At 28.3% G+C, this 19,314-nt stretch overlaps 3 protein-coding genes across 4 annotated transcripts in view; 2 read left to right on the top strand and 1 right to left on the bottom strand.

Annotated features, from left to right (window-relative positions):
- On the bottom strand, positions 1-6,831 carry LOC130667073 (dynamin-binding protein-like). Its single transcript, XM_057468481.1, has 5 exons — positions 6,595-6,831; positions 6,287-6,464; positions 3,718-3,836; positions 469-3,588; positions 1-233 (listed from the first exon to the last, which is right to left on the bottom strand). Exons 1-5 carry the CDS (start codon positions 6,682-6,684, stop codon positions 48-50), a joined length of 3,693 nt encoding a protein of 1,230 aa, XP_057324464.1. The 5' UTR covers positions 6,685-6,831; the 3' UTR covers positions 1-47.
- Positions 6,832-6,976: 145 nt separating this feature from the next.
- Positions 6,977-15,752, top strand: LOC130667074 (putative GTP-binding protein 6). The gene is made up of 4 exons (XM_057468482.1): positions 6,977-7,275; positions 11,479-12,678; positions 12,746-12,947; positions 13,117-15,752. The coding sequence occupies exons 2-4, from the start codon at positions 11,662-11,664 to the stop codon at positions 13,353-13,355; spliced, it is 1,458 nt and encodes a 485-aa protein (XP_057324465.1). The 5' UTR covers positions 6,977-7,275; positions 11,479-11,661; the 3' UTR covers positions 13,356-15,752.
- Positions 15,753-17,155: 1,403 nt separating this feature from the next.
- The window catches only part of LOC130666912 (plexin-A4), a 163,984-nt gene continuing 161,825 nt past the window's right edge, over positions 17,156-19,314 (top strand). The window contains exons 1-2 of one of the 2 annotated variants that reach the window (XM_057468237.1): positions 17,156-17,852; positions 18,187-19,110. The gene's annotated coding sequence lies outside the window, so the exon portion shown is untranslated. Of the gene's footprint in view, positions 19,111-19,314 lie in introns of both variants that reach the window. The other variant, XM_057468236.1, reaches the window with a different exon arrangement.

Below are 19,314 nucleotides of genomic sequence, written 5' to 3'. Positions count from 1 at the left end.
AGGCACTTGGTGTTAAGATGTAAAATACCCTAATATAAATAGTTATTTTAAGTTCGGTATAAATTTAAATAATTACTAGGTACGTATCCACTTTTTCCATCACGGTTTTCCATTAACCACCAAGCAGTATTACCTTTTTCGTCGTTTGGTCTAATCAGCTTTAATGCTTGCCCTTTTTTAACGGCAAGTGTTCCTGGCATTTTACCATCGAAATCAAATTCCACATAATAAAACTAAAAAATATAATAATTCATATTTTATTAAATAATTTTAAAATAGAGGAGGGAGAGGCAAAACGGGACACTTAAGGAAATTATAAGTTTTGGGAACTCAAATACGTTAAATCTTTTTTTTCTTTTTAATGATATTCAAAGTGAATAGAAGAAATTTTCATTCTTTGCGGGCAAAATGGGGTACCCGTTTTACCCTTCCCCTAAATTAAAATAAACAATAAATAAATTTAATTACCTTAGTATCAAAATTTTCATATCTTTGTTCCTGTTTAGCTGGTAAATTACCATAATTTTTATTGTCATTATTTATTCCCTCAGTATTTAAATACCACTGAGATTGTGAATTTGAATTTGAATTAGGATGAGAATGAGATAGAGATAGAGATTCTTTTTGAGGACTATCAAGTGAAATTAAATTAGTATTAACATTTTTTACTGGTGATTCCAGAGACATGAGATCTGGAGTATTAGAACGTGAATCAACGACATCATTATTATTATAATTATTATTAAAATTTATTTTAGTCTGCGTCAAAGCTTCCAGCATTTTCGACGGCATAAAACCCTGAGTGAAACCATTATCAACAAACCACCTGGAGCTATCGCCCATCGGGTCCTGCGTTTTGATAACCGCCACAATAGTCCCTTTACTCGCTCCCAAATCCAGCGTCGACGTGCTAACTAAATTATCCTTGACAATAAATAATTTATCTCGCTGATATTTACGTAGCAATTGGGTTTTATGTTTGTCTTTTTGCGGACTGACATCAGCACTCGGTTCTTCAACACGCGGATTAACGCCAGCGAAACTAAACCTCGATATTTGATTCCACAATAAATTGTGATTTATCAAAAATAATTGTAAAATATCTTCAGATGGATTTTGTGTTGCTGATTTAGGTAAATCTAAATATTGTTTCGTAACTTTTCCATTAAATAATTTACGCGCTTTTGTAAAACTACGTAGACATGATATTGTTATTTTAACACCCGCGTCTATCAATATCGGCAATTCTTCAGACAATTGTTGGTTTAATGCTTCATAATTAGTCTTAGCAGTTATCAACTCATCATTTATTATTCTTGATTCTTTATTTTTTTCACTTCTCGATATCGCATTGTCGTAATCCAATAATTTGTCATAACGTTTAGTAATGAGCATTTCCGGTCCTTCAAGTAACAACAGCAATGAAGAAAGAGGTTTAATAACAGATTTATCAATATTATCTTTGAATGTTTTAATGAATTGATTTGATATCAAACAACGAACTTGATTATATTTTTGCACTTCAATACTATGAACACCAGAGTGATATTGATAAATATATTCAGCTAATAGTTCACCACAAGATGCATCATCATTTAGCCAAATAAAACATTGATCAATATCTATAATTAATTGCTCAACACATTTAGCCATTGATTTAAATTGTTTTTCAAGTTCTTCAAAAATAGGATCTGCTGGTACATTTGTAAGACCAAGACTCGCTGACAATTTAGCGCTCAGTCTACTTGATTTTTTGGCAACCGAGTGCATACTTAGTTTAGCCATTTTACTCATCAATGTATTGTCTGTGTCAAGATACTTTGAAACAATATCTTTTCTTCGTTTATATTCATTAATATAAGAAGCAACGTCAGTCATTGCTTTCCAAGCGGCTTCAATACCCGCCCGGTCTGGGTGTTCATCTTCCGTACACTTTGTCAACTCGTACAACATGAGCGGATATTTTAAAATTCTCTGAACCGGTTTTATTAAAATAGAACTCATATCAAAGCACGCAACTTGATAACGAAGAGTCTCTATGCCTTTTTCAAAAATCTTCATAATTTCACGATTCTCTTCGTACTTTTTAAGTAGCAACAATGCGGCTTCATGATTGCTGCAATATTTACCGTAAACTGTTTGCAGTCTATCGGCCATTGTTAAAAAACAGGGAGAAATCATTTGTTTAGATTCATCACAGCCTTTCATAGCTTTCAGCAACGAATCAAGCAGCTCTTCCGCAACATGAATCACTTCTAAAATATTACCAAACAATAAAGGAACATCAATACCTCGTTCTTCCAATATTTTTGGATTAAATAAATGAAACGTTTCGTAAGTAACTTTCAAATCACGCACAAATTCTTTCTCAGTTATCACCAACTCGGATATAACATTTTGTCTTTTATCAGCCCGTTTCTGTTTAGCGGCTTCAGCTTCACTTGTTTCGTCAGCTTTATTGCTAGATTCTGCGACTGGCGGTTGAGTTTTATCGGCCACAGATTGTTTTTGCAGAGGAACAGACCCAGGAGCTGGCGCAGGAGGAGCGGGACGGTGAGGCTCAGACAATCGCTTAGTTCGTTGTTCTTCTTGAGCTTCAGTTTTTTCGACGTCTCTAATAACAACAAAGTCTTCAACTGAATCGTGTTTAACAATCGGATCTTGAGCTTCTTGAGTCTCTTGAGTATCAGTATGAGTAAGATATCCACGTGGACAAAGACCGATATCACCAAATTTATTTTTAACGCTCACCCAATCATCATTAGCCATTTCAACTACAGTCAGTACGTCACCTTCAGCTACACTCAAGTCTCCATTCATTTGAGCATTAAATGTATGCTGAACTCTCACTGAATCACCAGAATTCAAGTGTTGGTAATCTTTTGGCAGCTCGTGTTCATTATTTTCAGCTTGATTGACATCGCTGGATGAACAATCAACAATAATATTGACGTATGTCGTGGGAAATATTCCTTTTTCATTTTCAATTTCACCTTCCGCCCATTCAGAATCAATATGACGTATAAGATGCACAACTTGACCTGCTTCAAAGTTTAATTCATTAGGAAATTGAGCATTAAAGGGATAGAGTGTTATAGCGTATGGTTTTAAACCCAATGAATTTAATTGGCCATTATTATCATTATCAATATCGATATTAAAATCACTGGATCCATTAACTTGACAAGTAGGTCGACTTTCTGGAAATAAATCGTAGTAAGATGGTGCTGGTTCATTATCTACAGACGTACTCGTACTTGTACTTGGAACTGATTGATTGAAATCTTTAAATATTTCACCACCTTGAGCAGCTGAATCGGGAAATGGATCCATTGTTATATTTAATGCAGACGCCCGGTCACTTTCATCAACTGCACTCTCTTGATCCTCTTCTATATAACTCACAAATCCTTGAGGAAAACTTCCTTCTCTACCGTCACCAGTAACACCCAGTACCCAACCGTCCTCTAATATTTCTAACACTGTAACTATTTCACCAGCAGTTAAATCTAATTCTTCATCCAATTGTGCTTTTAATGACGTCTTAACTCTGGCTTTTCTCCTGACTTTTTTTTTTTCTGTTGGTTTCTATAAAAAAAAAAATATAAATATACAAATTAGTCATAAATTTTCATTTGAATGAAATAAAATGATAAAACTTTTGATTAAATATTTTAGTGACTCGACTGATATTAGCAGAATATGTATTTTAGTTACTTTGAGTACTGCAGAATTTATCAACCATACATGAGTTAATGGAAACAATCCGGTTCTTGAATCGATATATCCAGAATACCAATCAGTGTCTACTTGTTGTACTCCAATAATAAGTTCTCCTAATGTTAAAAAATGATGATTAATTTTTAAAAATACTTAACAGTAATTATTAAATTAATTTAAACTTTAAAAACCGTTGCAAGAGTATATTTATAATTATTTATGATAAGATAAGAGCTTCCATCATTAACATTATTGAAAGTATGTTAGACATTATAATTAATTTATCACAATGAGAATAAGTTGACAGTTTCTTCGATAGTAGGTGTTGTAATTAACGTTTATTCACGATTTTTTTAAAACGAAATTTAATAAATAAATTTTAGTCTACAAAATTTGAAATTTGAATTATAATATTGACATAAAGATTTTACTAAAATTTATGTAAGGGCATTCTCTGACGGTCTTCCCACTTTTTAAAAATATGTAATGACTTTGAACTGTCATGACCGTATTAAAATTTTATCAATTAATTGAAAAAAAAATTAAAACCTTAATTGAAAAAAAGGACAACGCAGTTGCAATTTCACCGAGATATAGAATTTTTAAAAAATTACTTACAGTTGTCATCAATTAGAAGTTAAACAAAATTTTTGAATTCGAATTATAAAATTGACATGAAGATTTTACTGAAATTTAATTAACAAATTTTGTTTAACTCCTAATTGATAACAACTTTAAGTAATTTTTTTAAAAATCTGTATCTCGGCGAAATTGTACTCCATTGTTCTTTTTTCAATTAATCCTTAATTTTTTTTTTTTATCAATTGATAAAACTTTAATACGCTTATGATAATGAAAAGTCTTTGAAAATTTTTTTAAAAGTGGGGGAGGGGGACACTGTCTGAGAATGTCCTTTGTAACTTTGTAAAAAAATTTTTCTTGATTTTCTTTTATAATATCGATTATTAGTAATATCGACGTTCTGATTAGCAAATTGTCTCACTCCGTTTCAGTAAATCCTCCATTTATGCGAAAAAAAAGTAATTTAAAAATTTTTTTTTCATCTAAAGATCAATTCCATATCTAGTATGTGTATAATATTTTTGTGCAGGTTACTCAAATAATATTTTTTTTTACTATTACTATCTGAAAATTGCACATAATTACCTACTAAAAAATATTAAGTCAGACAATTTGCTAATTAGAACGTTGATATGAATAATAGTGTGTTGAAGGAAAAACTAGTAGACAACACTGTCTTAATTATTTTTCATTTTCGTGGCCATTAATGTTTAATAATCGAGGTAATTATTCCAAACTGTAGTTAATTTATGTGTCTTTGAACTAGTATGAATTCAACTTAACAATTAACATTTTTATTAGTTATTCCAATTTATATATTGATATATACTGATATACTTGTCTTTCCAGTACTTGAATAAATCGGGAAACCGACGAAACATTGGACAAAAATTGTGAATAAACATTAATTATAACACCTACTATTCAAGAAACTGTGAATTTATTCCTATTATAAATAACAAATAAATTTGAAATCGTAATTCATTACATTTAATATTAATAATAAATAAATTTTTCAAACGAATTTGTTTATTCCATGCTTCTAGTGATTTAATAAATCATTTTTGCTGTTAATAAACAAAATATCGTAATAATTACAATGCATTTTATGTGATCATTAAAATTTATCATAAACGTATGCAATAAAATTAGCGGACTTTCGATAATTTCTTAAATTTCTAAAAAAAAAATTACAAATTACTAGAAAGAGTAATTTAAAAATATTTAAATATCGTTTGTATAAATTTACTCAATTAATGTTAAATTTATTTATTAAGAAATATATGAATTATCTGTTATTTACTACTTCCTGTATGATAAATATTTATATCTTATAAAAGTAATAAAGAGGTTTAATTCAAATAATTAAAATAAAATAAAGTGTCAATAAATGATGAGTATAAATGTTGCAGATATGAGACAATTTGTAAATTTTAAATAAATTAATTATTTAATTAAAATAATGAAATTAAAAAAATGCGTGTACTGGTTTTTCAATTATCTAAGTACGCATTTTTGAAATTTCATTCTTCTCACATTTTATTCATTTATTTAAAAATTACAAAAATTGTCAATCGCCAGCCAAGTTCACGCTCATAATAAATTAATCTTTTATCTTAATATAGGGTAGAAGTTCCATTTGTGGTCACTGCTCCACTTTTGGACATTTAATATTTCATTTTAAATAATAAAAAAGTATAAAATAACATTTCTATTGTAAGTGTGATAAAAGTATCTCTGTACAAATTTTAAAAATTAATTATGTCATTGCGTCTTTTAAGAATTTTTTTATTTAAATTTTTCGTGTCCAAAACTGGCCCTAAAATGACCCTGACTACGAAAAATGATTTAATTCATGCTGAGTGTATATCTACATATTAGTGGATTAAAATTATTTCAAATAATTTTTCTTAATCAGGGGAAACCTCTACCTCATAATTTATGAATTGGCTAAAGTTTATGATAAATAATTTATAAATTGTACCTTCAGCAAATGATAAATCGCCGTCTTGTTCACCATTAAATGGAGCAATTGATACAAATAATTTTTCAGTATCTTTAAAATAAGGAATATCCACTTTGTGTAAATGATTTGACGGAAATGTACCACGTTTGCCATAAGACTCGCCATAACACCAGTGTTTATCGATGACGTTATAAATCTGTAATTTTATCATTAACAATAATAATAATAATTACCACTTAAAAAATAAAGACAGCATTATAAGATAAAGATAAGACTAGAAGCAGAAATTACGTGGTACTTGATACGTAATCACATAGATTAATTACCAGAAAATAATCTCCTTTTGACAGACTCAATTCTCCATCGACAATTGTCAGAAAATCGTTAATTACTTTTGTTAATAAACCTGCTTCCATTTTTTAAATTATTTTTACATATGATTATTTAAAATTAAAGAGTAGTCAGCTTTGTTATTATTTTTTTTTTTTTTTCAGTGTATGTATGTGTGCGAAATCATATTAAATATGTATTTCATGAATAGCTGACAGATTTTTATAGTGACGTCAATAAATATGAAGTTAGACATTTTTACCACGTGGTTTATTTCGATTCTCGAGAATCGATAGGTTGCTTTTTATTATTTTAGTACTTCAAGTAATTGGTCTGCTTATAAAAATTATAACAAGGGTTAGAATTCCGTATTGTTTATTGTTTTTACAATTGACAATTGTTTATTGTCAATAAAAAACAAAAAATTATTTAACAAGTACTAAAAAATTGACTGATAAATTTTTTCAAAATCATAAATCGGCCAGTGATTTTACTTGGTTATGTTATTATATAAGTAATTTATTTAGTGTAATTGTTTAAAGTTAATAAATTTGAAATTATGAGTAAGAAAAATGAAATTTTAACAAAAGAATTAATCAGTGAAGAAGATTATAATCTTAAATTAGCAACATGTTCAAGGCATGCTCTTAAGTATGCTTTTGGATCATTTTTTGTTGGTAATTATTTTTATATATTTATCTGTGATACTTAAGTTAGCCGAGGTCTAATAATTTTTAGATTTTTTTAGACATGAGTGTGAAATGATTGTAAATGCAGCAGACATACGACAATTTTTTAATTACACATAAGAAAATAAAATAATAAAATTAAAAAAAAGCATGTACTGAATTTTAAATTATCTAAACATGTATTTTTTTTTTTTTTATTTTATAAAGATTTTAATTTATTATTTCAAAGTTTTAAAAATTGTCAGATGTCCGCTAACTTTACTATCATGAGTGTGAATGTAGCAGATATGAGACAATTTATAAATTTGAAATAAATAAATTGATTAATTAAAATAATTAAATTTGAAAAAATGCGCGTAAGGATTTTGCATTTATCTAAATATGAATTTTTTAATTTTTACTCTACTTACAATTTATTCATTTATTCTAAAATTTAAAAAATTGACAATTGTCTGCTACGTTCACACTCATTTTTGGACACGTTATATTATAAAAAAAAAATATTTCAAAAAATTGCACCTATAGCTTTTTTAAATTTCTACATGTGCATATTTTTATTTTTTTTTTATAATTGATTTATTAGAAAAAAAATTCAGAAAGTTTTTGTCTTCTAACTTTAGGATCATTATTTATCTTCATGATTACTTTTAAAAAACTATCATGAGTGTGAATGTAACTGACAAGTAGGAATTTTTAAATTTTGAAATAAATGAATAAATAAAATTAAGTAGAATAAAAATTAAAAAACGCGTATTCAGATCAATGAAAAATCAGTACGTGCATTTTTTTAAATTTCAATATTTTTATTTATTTATTAAAAATTTATTAATTGTCTTAAGTCTGCAACATTCTCACTCATAAGTTATTTATTTTCTTCATACTGAAAGTAGCAGACATTAAAATTTTTCTTTTTAATAAAACAAATAAAATATTTTTAAAACTGCAGATCAAAAATTTAAAAAATATTTTTTTAAATATTCAAAAAATTTTATTTGCTTTTCAATACTTGTGAATTTTTTTTTTACATCAATTCGAACTTACATTAATAACTATTTTTTTTTTTTTTTAGCTCACACTTAATTTGTACTATTATGGTTACCGCAACTAATTTTGCATTATTCAATTTTGTTTAAAGTGGATGAATTTCTGTACTGCCAGTACTGCTCTGTTTCCTCACATGTCATTAGAGATTTTAATCCTGGATTTCACATAGCGTTCATAATCCTTGTAGCTCTCTCTGAGTTATTTTTTCCCGATGGTATTAAAATCCTTTATCTAGCTTTTCCGCAATTATTCTACTTTCTTCTTTTTTTCATATTCATTTAATTTCATCCTCGAACTTCATTTCTACAACGACTTTTTCAAACATGTTTTCCCATTTTCTCTCTATATCTCGGGATCTTTCTATTCAGAACCTCCCGACTTTTGTCTGAGGCAATTTTTTTGTACTTCATTGTTAATTATATTAATTACTTGGTCTTATTAATTAATTATAATAATAAACTTCAGTTTTAATTACTTTTCATTTGTTATTTAATTAGTTTATGAAACAAACGATGTTAAATTTTATTCATAAATAAAATTTTACGTTTATATTTATTAATTAATAAATTATTTACAAACTATATAAAAGTAATTACAAATTCATTGATGAAATAATAAGAATAAATATTTTGAAGTAAATTATTCATTAATTAATTAATATATAAGATCGTGATAAAAATTTGAAAAATTATATCTATTAATGGCTGAAGCCAAAAATTAAGAATGAAAATCAAGAATAATTAGAATTTTCAAATACTTTAATATTTTTTGTTTTTTTTTCTTTAGTAATTTATTCCTAAAGTTTATCTGTTATGTATGGTAGTTTATTTTGATTATTCGCACTGAATAACGCAAGCAAAATATAAAAAATTGTAAATTGCTAAAAGCGTTAATAAATAAATAAATTAATTAAAAATATAAATATGTATTACGTAAATAAAGTTAATGAAATTTGATGGTGTAGTAAAAGTATTAGGGTGTTCTTTATTAAGGTCGTTTTTGAATTTTAATCGTTACACCCCCTCAAACTCTTTCAAATAATTAAAAAAAAAATTCCTGTAACGTTGTAGCTCTTAATCTTAACATTAACCCGGGCCTTAAGACAGTAAAAGTTTTAAATAGAAAACACATGTATTTTTTATCAAGTTTTTTAAAAATTGAACTTTGAATATTTATGTCTCTGGTAACAATTGATGAAAAAATTTTAAACTTGGCAACAACTTAAGTTACTTGTATGATCCTCGAAAAAGTGTAATCGAAAAATTTTTAGACAGCTATTTTCTTGTTTCTACATGGAGAGAAAAGAATAGCAATGATTCCCATTCTACATAGTAACCAGGCTCATTTTTTGTATAATGCTATGTGGAATATGATTCATTACCATTTTTCTGGTAATGATTACTACGTTACATCAAAAACAAGTAGAATGTTAAAAATCGCTATCTAGCATGGGAATCAGAGATATGTAGAATTTTACTGTCCCATGCTTGAATAGCTGTCATTACAGTTTAATATATATATATATGAGACAATGAAGTAAATAAAGTGTTTTTTACTATATCTTCTAATTTTTTAAAATTATTCTTTATCTTTCATCAAAAAATGATATTTCGTTATGAGCAGGATTTTAATTATTTAAATAGATTAATTCAATTTCAACATAAGTATATTTAGAGTAACTTGAGTTATTCATTTTGTCATAATCTCATTTACTAAATATAAAATAAAATAAAAAATCGTAAATGTTGCTAGGTAGCATTGTACTTCGTCCATTTACATAGTTCTCTTGCCAATGTAGAATGGTAATCTCTCTATGCTAGCATAGTTAACGTTACCATATAAAATGGGGGGGGGGGTTACTCTGTCCCGTGACTCTCGACGCTAAAAAATCCTTGTTACTATGTAAAATTGTAATGGTTACCATTCTGCATAAGCATTAGAACTATTCTTTTCTCTCCGTGTCGACTCGAACAAATTTTATTTTTTTTATCTTTCAATGTTTCGCTTTTTGTCGACAGTTAAAGAAATATTTGATCATTTCTGTTATTTATATGAGTTTTGTCTATAATTTTGGAAACCAGTAATTGAATTATTATTGTGTTATTATGATATATTTATTAAAATACGTTAAAACATATAATTTCGCGTTTTTCGCAGAACAAAAATAAAAAAACAAAATGAAAAGTAAAAAATCTACTGAATCTAGATTTCTGAAATGTTTCGCATAGATGCTAGTATGTCAACCGCAAATTGCAGCCACCCCTAATCACGCCTTCAGTCATCTTTAAGCAGTCAAATTATATAAATTTATTTTTATTTTCGTTGCGCGGAAAATGTTCCGATCTTCAAGTAAATGTAAAAGTTACAGACAGCTAAAAGTTTTTAAATTTTTAAATAAACAAATTAAATATTAATAGAAATCAATAAAACGATACTTAATAAAGTATTTATATTGAGATTATCTTCTATCTAGAATTGAATATTTTAGAACATTTTTCACAGACTTCATAAGCAATTTTTTATAATACAAAGTTTTATCATGAAATGAGACGTTAGTTGTCAACTTATAAATATTAATTTTGTAATTAATTGGGAAAGACATATTGTGTCATTTATCATTATTTTGTGTCTCAATTATTTAATTATACTTCTGACATTTTATATTTAACCAATTGAGTACTTGATAGTCCCGAAAAGAACGAAATGTTGCACGATAATTGTTAATGAACATTAAATAGTAACAGTAATTCTAAGTCCACACTGTAAAAAATTTTGAGTCCACCGTGTGGTATAAATGATTTCATGTAAAAATTTTCAACACCGCCGGTGTGAAAGTTTTACGATGAACAGTGTTAAATTTTTGGCCGTGTGAATTAAATCACATCGACAACGGTGTAAATGTTAATACGAACCGTAAAATATCTTATAATAGTCGTATAATATCAACGGCAAATGCTTATACGTATATATAAATATATATACACACACTCAGACACGCGCACACACATCTTATGATCAGACAATGTATGAGATAATAACACCGAAGGACCATTTTCACACTAAAAATTTTTTACAGTGCAGTTATCTGTAAGTCATTACCTGGTTTTATCAAAAATTTATATTGAAAATAAATTATTTCTGTTGCAGGTATAATAACAATACCTATAATACTTAAAGGTTTCAAGTTATACCGATTACCAATAGAAGCTCGATTAGCAGCTGGATTTATCTCTGGTCTTCCAATATTATATTACTGCGGGAAATACGCCCGAGATACTTGTATGATTGAAGTCAAAGATACCTATAGATTTAATTAAACAAACAAACATAATGCATTTATTAAAAAATATAAAACAAACTTCAAAATTTATTTTATTAAACTATAAAAAAATATTAAACCATAATTCTAAATTAAATTCAATATGTATTAAAAGATTTATACATGATTACGAACACGAATCAATTGATGAAGATCCAACTATCAATAGAGAATACGCAGATTTAACTAAGCAGTATTTGAACCCAGCTCAACATGGACACGGAACTTTAATATTGCAGCCGTATATTAAATGGGGCGCTGATAAAAAACGAAATACGACACCTCAGTTACAATTAGCCGAAGCAGAAGCGTTGATAAGAACGTTACCACGTTGGACAGTTGTTGATTCACTCTGCATATCATTGATGACATTAAAAAAAAAAAAACTTTTAGGTAAAGGTAATTTGAAGATGCTTGAAGAACGAGTTAAACATGATTCGAAAGTGACAGCATTGTTTGTAAGCGTTAATTTATTGCGACCAGTACAAATTAATGAATTGCAAGACTTACTTGGTGTCCCAGTTTACGATCGTTATTCAATAGTAATTCAAATATTTCGCGAGCATGCTAAGACACCAGAAGCTAAACTACAAGTAGCACTTGCTGAGTTACCTTACATATGGAAAAAATTAACCTGGACAACAGAAGACAGCGGTGGTCGAATTAATTTATCCGAGAAACGTAAATTAGTACTGCATGCGCGTGAATCAAAATTACGGAATGCATTAAGTAAACTAAAAGAACACCGTAAATTAATACGCAGCAATAGATCTAGTAAAAAAATACCCAGTGTTGCTATTGTTGGTTACACTAATTCTGGTAAAACTTGTTTAATAAAAGCATTGACAGGCGACCAATCATTAATGCCACAAAATAAATTATTCGCAACTCTCGACACGACAGCACATGAAGGTTTATTGCCATGTAGATTGAAAGTTTTATATATGGATACTATTGGATTTATTCAGGATATACCAGAAGGTCTTATTGAACCTTTTGTTGCGACATTCGAAGATGCAATAATAGCTGTAGGTATTAATAAAAAATAAATATTAATTTATCTATTTAAATTAACGCTTCATTAAATATTACTAGGATGTCATTGTTCACGTGTATGACGCTAGTCATCCAGATAAAGATGCTCAAATAGAACATGTAAGAGAAACACTTGATAAAATAATGACCGAATTGGAGACACCGGATAAACCGATAATTGAAATCGCTAATAAGTGTGACGTTGCACCTACAGGCGCTGTACCTGACAACGTTCTAGCTATTTCAGCTCTTAAGTTAACAGGTTTTATCAATAAATCAATACATTTAGTTTAATTAATTTAATATATATTTTATGCAGGATCAATTTATTTTTATATCAAAAAAGTATAATTTGAAATAAGTGACTTTTGCGTAATTAACTTTTATATTTATAATAATAATAATAATAAGTGATTAATTTATATTTCTAGGTATTGATTTGCTGAGACGACAAATAGAGAAACATATATTGGACGTAACTGGTCGTAAATCATTAAAAATACGTGTACTGTCAGGAAGTAATATCGCTGCTTGGTTGTACAAAGAAACTACTGTTACAGATACTGAAGCTGATTTGAATAATCCGCAGTACATGTTTATAACGTCACTTGTTACGGACCAACAAATGCATCGATTTAAAAAATTTATAAAAGAGCAAAGTGCTAGATAATATTTATAGATATTAATAAAATAAAAATTGTTTAAAATAATAATAATAATTTATAAAAATTGTTTAATTGCTAGTGCATTTTTTAATATCAGCAAAAGATAATTGGATTAAATATGTAACATACGAAAGGCACGTATCTTTGATGAGAACGCTGTTCTCTTTTGTGATGTGTACACGTGCAGAACACGTGTCTCATTTTTAGTACATCATGTGAGTCTTTAAATATCAAACAAATGGCACGTGGTTACCAAAGATTGAACGAGTTTTTTTTTTTTTATGATTATTCATCTCTCAACACTTTTTTACGTGCTCCTTCATTAAAAAAAAATACTAAGATTTTTTTTTTTGTTTACAAAAATATAATTTATGTTGGTTGCATTTTTATGGAATAATTAGTACATTAATAGTTTAAGTTTGCAGTAACTCAAAAGCAGCAGTGACACTTAATTTAGATTTTAAAAAATATATAGAACATATTAAGTGTCATTAATAAATTAACAACTGGTATAAAGTATTGTAATTAAAGTAATCAGTTTGAAAACAGGCTCTCTGGTATTTAAAGTTCAAGGTGCCAGTGTTAAAGTATGAGAAATGTTTTTGCAGTGGATCTAATAACGTAACTAAAAAAATTTTACCGTAATATGTCTTATTTTTTTGAGTGGTCTCGAAAAATAATATGTAAATATATATACATTAGGGTGATTCATTTTGAACGACTATTTTTTTTTCTTTACTCCCACTTCAAAATTTTGTTGTAAACATTGAAAAAAATTCCCTGTAAGTTTCAGTCCTTAATTTTAATTTTAAATACTTTACATTTGATTTTGAAGTTTTCCCATTTAGAATACGTAGGAAAGTTAAGATTTTTTTTTTCAATTCTCTGCAGCTCAGCCGCATTTCAAGTTATCGGGTCGCCGTTTGCGGTATTTTGTAGGCAATATAATACTCTTCAAAAGTTTCCGAAATAATTTTACTGAGACTCTAATTGTTTTTTCTGTATTGCTTTTGAAAATCATTTTTTCTGCCCTCCGGCCGGAAAGTGGCAACTTTCGGGCCGCTGCCCTGAACGAAGTTGCAACTTTCCGGCTTTGTCGAGCAGAAAAATAGTATACGCACCTTGGCCAGTAAAAAAGAAAGCCTCAGACCACATGTTTGTCAACCTCGGCTTCGCCTCGGCCAACAATTACATGTGCTCTGAGACTTTTCTTATTTTACTGGCCTAGGTATGTAATATACTATTTAATGAAAATTTGAGTTTTGAGTTGATATTAACTAAATAACGAAATTTACAGTAAAAATGCAGATAACGATTTTTTAGGAAATTTGATTCTCTATAAAAAAGGTCCTTTTATTTAAATGGCTCAAGTTCTTCGTTCACATTATATAGGGATTTTATTAATTTTGTAAATAAAATATTTGTCATAAATTTTTCCCAATCTTATCAAATTTAATCCTTTTTATTTTCATAAATGGGTTGAATTACTAAAAAAGTAAATTATTAACGGATGTTTATCTAAAATTAAAATGTATAATTTTGTATACACATTTTTTAAGAAAATGCTGTAAAAAAAAAGTCAATTAGTGACATCTCCCCCTTTAGCTGGAGTTAAAGTTTGCGCGCTTTTAGCGTCTTGTTTTTTTGTACTCCGATGATTTTCGTTTTTTACTTTTAACATAATTTAACTTTGTTAATTACTAAGCAAGGGGTTTTAATGAACAAAAAATTTATTTATTATGTAAAACACTCGCCCGAAAAAGGTTTTAAATTTTTTAAAATATATAAATAATTATAAATAAATTAATTTAAATATCTAATTCAATTGATCTCTCTATTAACGCGTAACATGTTTAATTATCTATAGACAATACATTAATTACAATAGTACGATTCGTTATACCCATTATGATTCGACAATTACACAACCGATTGATCCGTACTGTTGATGTTGATGTTGCCGTACGTAAATACAGTCTGGACTTGAAATAACATTACGCAGTAGTCCATCTAAATAAACTATAATTTATCACACAGTTTAATTATTTTATTGCAATAAATGATATAGTTTTGTAGCATCTAAATATACTATTTATATAAAAGTGTAACTATATAATTTAAATATTTGTTTTTAAAATAACTAAAAAAATATTCCAAAGTGTAGGATTACTAAAAGATTCGAGCCAAAATTGAATCGAGAAAAGATCTCTGGTACGTGCCTTCGCAAATCGACACAGCACATCCGTCTTATTTTTTTTTCTTTTTTTCAACATTTTTTTATCCCTCTCTCATACATTAAATCCTCATTTTGAATTTCTATCGTTTTCCTGCTTTACATTTCACTCACAAACGAGTAAAAACATCGATAGCCATCCAGGTAATTTATTTAATTTAATTTTTTTTTAATAAAACAAAATTTTAATTAAAAAAAAATAATCTTAACACAATTACTTACTACTTAAGTAATTAGTAACCTGCAGTCTCTATGACTGCCCAAGAATAAAAAATATTTTATGTTTTAGTTTTAACTTTATATTAATGGGAAATTTTTTTTTAAATAACTAAATAATTTTTTCCAAAATCTACATTTGAAGACGACTATTTTAAAAAAAGAAACGTCCTGATAAGTCAATTTTTGAAAAAGTTTTAGCTTATTGAAAAAAAACCTTTTTTTTCAAATTCCCATTTTTTTTTTGGTTAGATAAAAAAAAGAGAAAAAATTTTTAGCCAAATCGAAGGGGGTCTGGTTCCAAAGTGGTCAATTTGTCGTGGAATGCCCCATATATAATGTTCTTTTGTTTGATTTGAAAAGAAAGAACGATCGATAATCGATCAAAAGTATTGAAATGAAATTTGAAAAATATACAGTTTTTATCATTAAAATGATAATAATATATAGCTAAAAACCTTCTTTGAAATACGCAGAAGTTTATGATGCAAATTTCGTGTCAAAATATTCAGTAGTTTTTGTGTGATGGGCGTTTGAAAAAAAATACCTATCATTTTATAGATATAGATTTTTATCGAGTAATTTATTTTATTTTAAAATATTTTTTTATTTGTATTATTATTGAATTTTTATACGATGAATATTCTCTTGAATTTTCACAAGCGTATTAAAATTTTAAATACTTTGTTATTTTTTAAACGAGTGGTTTACTTTTTTTAGAATTAATTAATTAAATTTTAATAAAATTATGATAATTTAGTCCGCAAAATAATAAAATATTACAAAATTTTTAATGTTAGTAATTTCTGTATGTGATTTAAAAAAATGTATTTTCGCGGGAAATTTAAATCTATTTAAAACTTGAAAAAACTAAAAACATTTAATTAGAAAAATTCGAAATTATAAACTGGAAAAGTCATAAATTAAACTCGCGCTTTTCCAATAAAATCAAATTTAATGAATTTAATTAATTTTCCAATTGAAAAATAGCCTGGAGTAAATTTTTCTCATGGTCGTTATCAAAAAATTAATCACAAGCAGAAGTTAAATAATCCGCTTAAAATTTTAATTGGGTATCGAAACAGCAATAATAAATATATGAACTCTCGATTGGTCGTGAGACGGGCGTGGGAGTTTAAATACTTGGAGATTTATTTTGCCAGCTAATGTTCTCCAGACGGTTAGTACCCATCGATTCCAGGAGCGAATACAGAGGGTAGCACTGGAGTGTGTCAGGTTTTCTATAGAAATAGAGTAGAGGGGCTTCAGTCGAGACTTGGATTGGTTTTTAGATGAGGAGACTGGAGGGGTGATACAGGAGGTAAGAGGGAAGCTAACAGTGGCAGCAGCAGCAGCCCAGCAGTTGAGTCCCGTGAGTGGTCCGGGCACGCAAAAACGTATGAAACACAAATCGCGAAAGTGGTGGCACATTGTACCGGGTTGTTAAATATTATAAAACTGCCATCGAACGTCGAGAGGGTGCGGAGCGGTGCTTAGGGTGTGTGTGTGTTAACGAGACGCGTGAGATCATATAGACACTAAACCAACAATAATATTCTCAATCCTCAGTACAACAAATACACGAGTTCATTAACTCCACGACTTAATCTCACTCATGTTAGTCTACTAAATTTCATTTCAATTTATATATTTAAACTTATACATTTAAACAATAATATATATATATATTTATTATAAACCAACAATAAATGGAGTCTCTTGTCCCGGTGTATTTAAAATTATAAAGTTAAAGTGCTCGTGGAATAATATTTTTTCAAAGTGAGCCGGCGCGAGAGCTGTCACTTCGATCGCCATTTTAGCGCCGTTCGTGCTGGAGAATGCGCGGACTCGATCACGTTCTTTAAGGGACACTGGACGCTCGTGTTACTTTTTTTTATAAATAAATATTTTTTTTTACACAATATAAATAATAGTATTATTATAAATATTGTAATTAATAATACTAATCAAATAATTTAAAAAAAGTGAGTGGTCGAGTGTTGGTTAGTGTTAGAGGATAGTTGTAGTTGTAGCAGAAGACAGAGGAGAAAAGGTAAAGAAAAAAACGAAATAAATAAATGGTTATGTTGAGAAGGAAAGAAAGCTAAAGTGAGAGTTGCCGGCAAGTTTGAGAAAGAGAGATAAATATATAAACCAGTGTGTGTTGTTATACATATTTGTATTCATATATACATATGCATATACATATATATAGATAGACGTGTATTTGTGTCGTGGGAGGCAGAGTTCGCCGTTTTCTTGTGGCTTACCAAGTTTTTTATTTTTATTTATTAAACTTACGCTCCTTTATCGTTTCTCATCTTTCTCTAACTACGGCAGTTTTTTTTCTCAATGCTCAGATATTTTTTATGTTTAACTTTTTTTAGGATTCATACTGGAGTTAAGTGATAACGTTATTTACGGCGTGATATTTTAAATCCATCCCACGCACGCAACAATTCATTTTATATTTTAATATCGATATATTGATGAGCGAAAAGACCTGGAAAATAAATACGTGAGTTGTTTTTTTTATAATTAGTGTATAAATAGTGACAAAGTGTTGGTGTGTGAACATTTTTTTTTTAATCCAAGTAAAGATAAAAAAAAAAGTAACCGTGTAAATGGTTAAAAGTGAAGTGAAGGGTGAATTTGCAAGCTGAAAAATTCGTAGTTAGGTGAAATAACTGTGCGACACAACACAGTTAAGGTGGATTTATAAATAATATATATTTGTTTAAATAAAATATACTCGATTTGGTTCGAGACGTGATAGTAGATACTTTAAAAATTTTTTATAAAAGTCAATATACTAGATGTCTTGTGTATGACGAGACAGGATCATTGACTTTAATTGAAAGTATTTAATTAAAAGTATACCTGTGCTTGCTGGACAGACCTCTATTATTTATTTAAAATATATGCAATCCAATAAATAATATCGCAAGGTCAAGTTGGTGGTTAGAGAAAGGGTTCTTTCACTCTTACTCCAATAATAACAACAACAATTGTAATAATAATAATAAAGAGATATAAAAAAGTGTGTGATTATCAGTGTGTGCGTGCAATACCGGTCGAGCGACTGGAAAGGGTCGCGTGTTATCGGCCACACAAAATATATATCTTATGGTAAAAGTGGTTAATCAGCTCCGTGGATAAGGGTTGTTAGGTTATTTTAGTTTTTTTTTTAAGTGTGCTAAGGGATCGAAGGCAACGGGCGCTCGAAATGATTCTGCGCGTTTAAGGGGGTGGGTGGAAAGGAGCCAACGATCGACCAAGATAAACGAGAGCTGGAGGCCGCCAGAAAAACGGTGAGTTACTTAAAAAAAAAAAAAAATTCATTATTTCTTTTCTATTTATCAAGTTTAAGTTTAAATTAATTATAAATTATGATACTGAAATTAGCATGAGTATGAATGGAGCAGACAGACAAATTTAAAATTTGAAATAATTTAAAAAATAATATTTACAAAAAATGCACTTATTAATATCAAAATTTTTAAAAAATTTAATTT

This window comes from Microplitis mediator, chromosome 4, assembly GCF_029852145.1.
Source record: "Microplitis mediator isolate UGA2020A chromosome 4, iyMicMedi2.1, whole genome shotgun sequence".
Classification (NCBI taxonomy): Eukaryota; Metazoa; Arthropoda; class Insecta; order Hymenoptera; family Braconidae; genus Microplitis; species Microplitis mediator.
This window is presented reverse-complemented; position numbering and strand designations above follow the sequence as displayed.

Excerpts from the sequence above, each read along its gene's own strand:
- LOC130667073 (XM_057468481.1), bottom strand. The coding sequence starts at position 6,684 with ATGGAAGCAGGTTTATTAACAAAAGTAATTAACGATTTTCTGACAATT. Across the intron at positions 3,589-3,717 it reads TAAATTCTGCAGTACTCAAA|AAACCAACAGAAAAAAAAAA; the intron begins GTAACTAAAATA and ends TTTTTTTTATAG. Across the intron at positions 234-468 it reads ATGAAAATTTTGATACTAAG|TTTTATTATGTGGAATTTGA; the intron begins GTAATTAAATTT and ends TATATTTTTTAG.
- LOC130667074 (XM_057468482.1), top strand. The coding sequence starts at position 11,662 with ATGCATTTATTAAAAAATATAAAACAAACTTCAAAATTTATTTTATTA. Across the intron at positions 12,679-12,745 it reads TCGAAGATGCAATAATAGCT|GATGTCATTGTTCACGTGTA; the intron begins GTAGGTATTAAT and ends AAATATTACTAG. Across the intron at positions 12,948-13,116 it reads TTCAGCTCTTAAGTTAACAG|GTATTGATTTGCTGAGACGA; the intron begins GTTTTATCAATA and ends TTATATTTCTAG.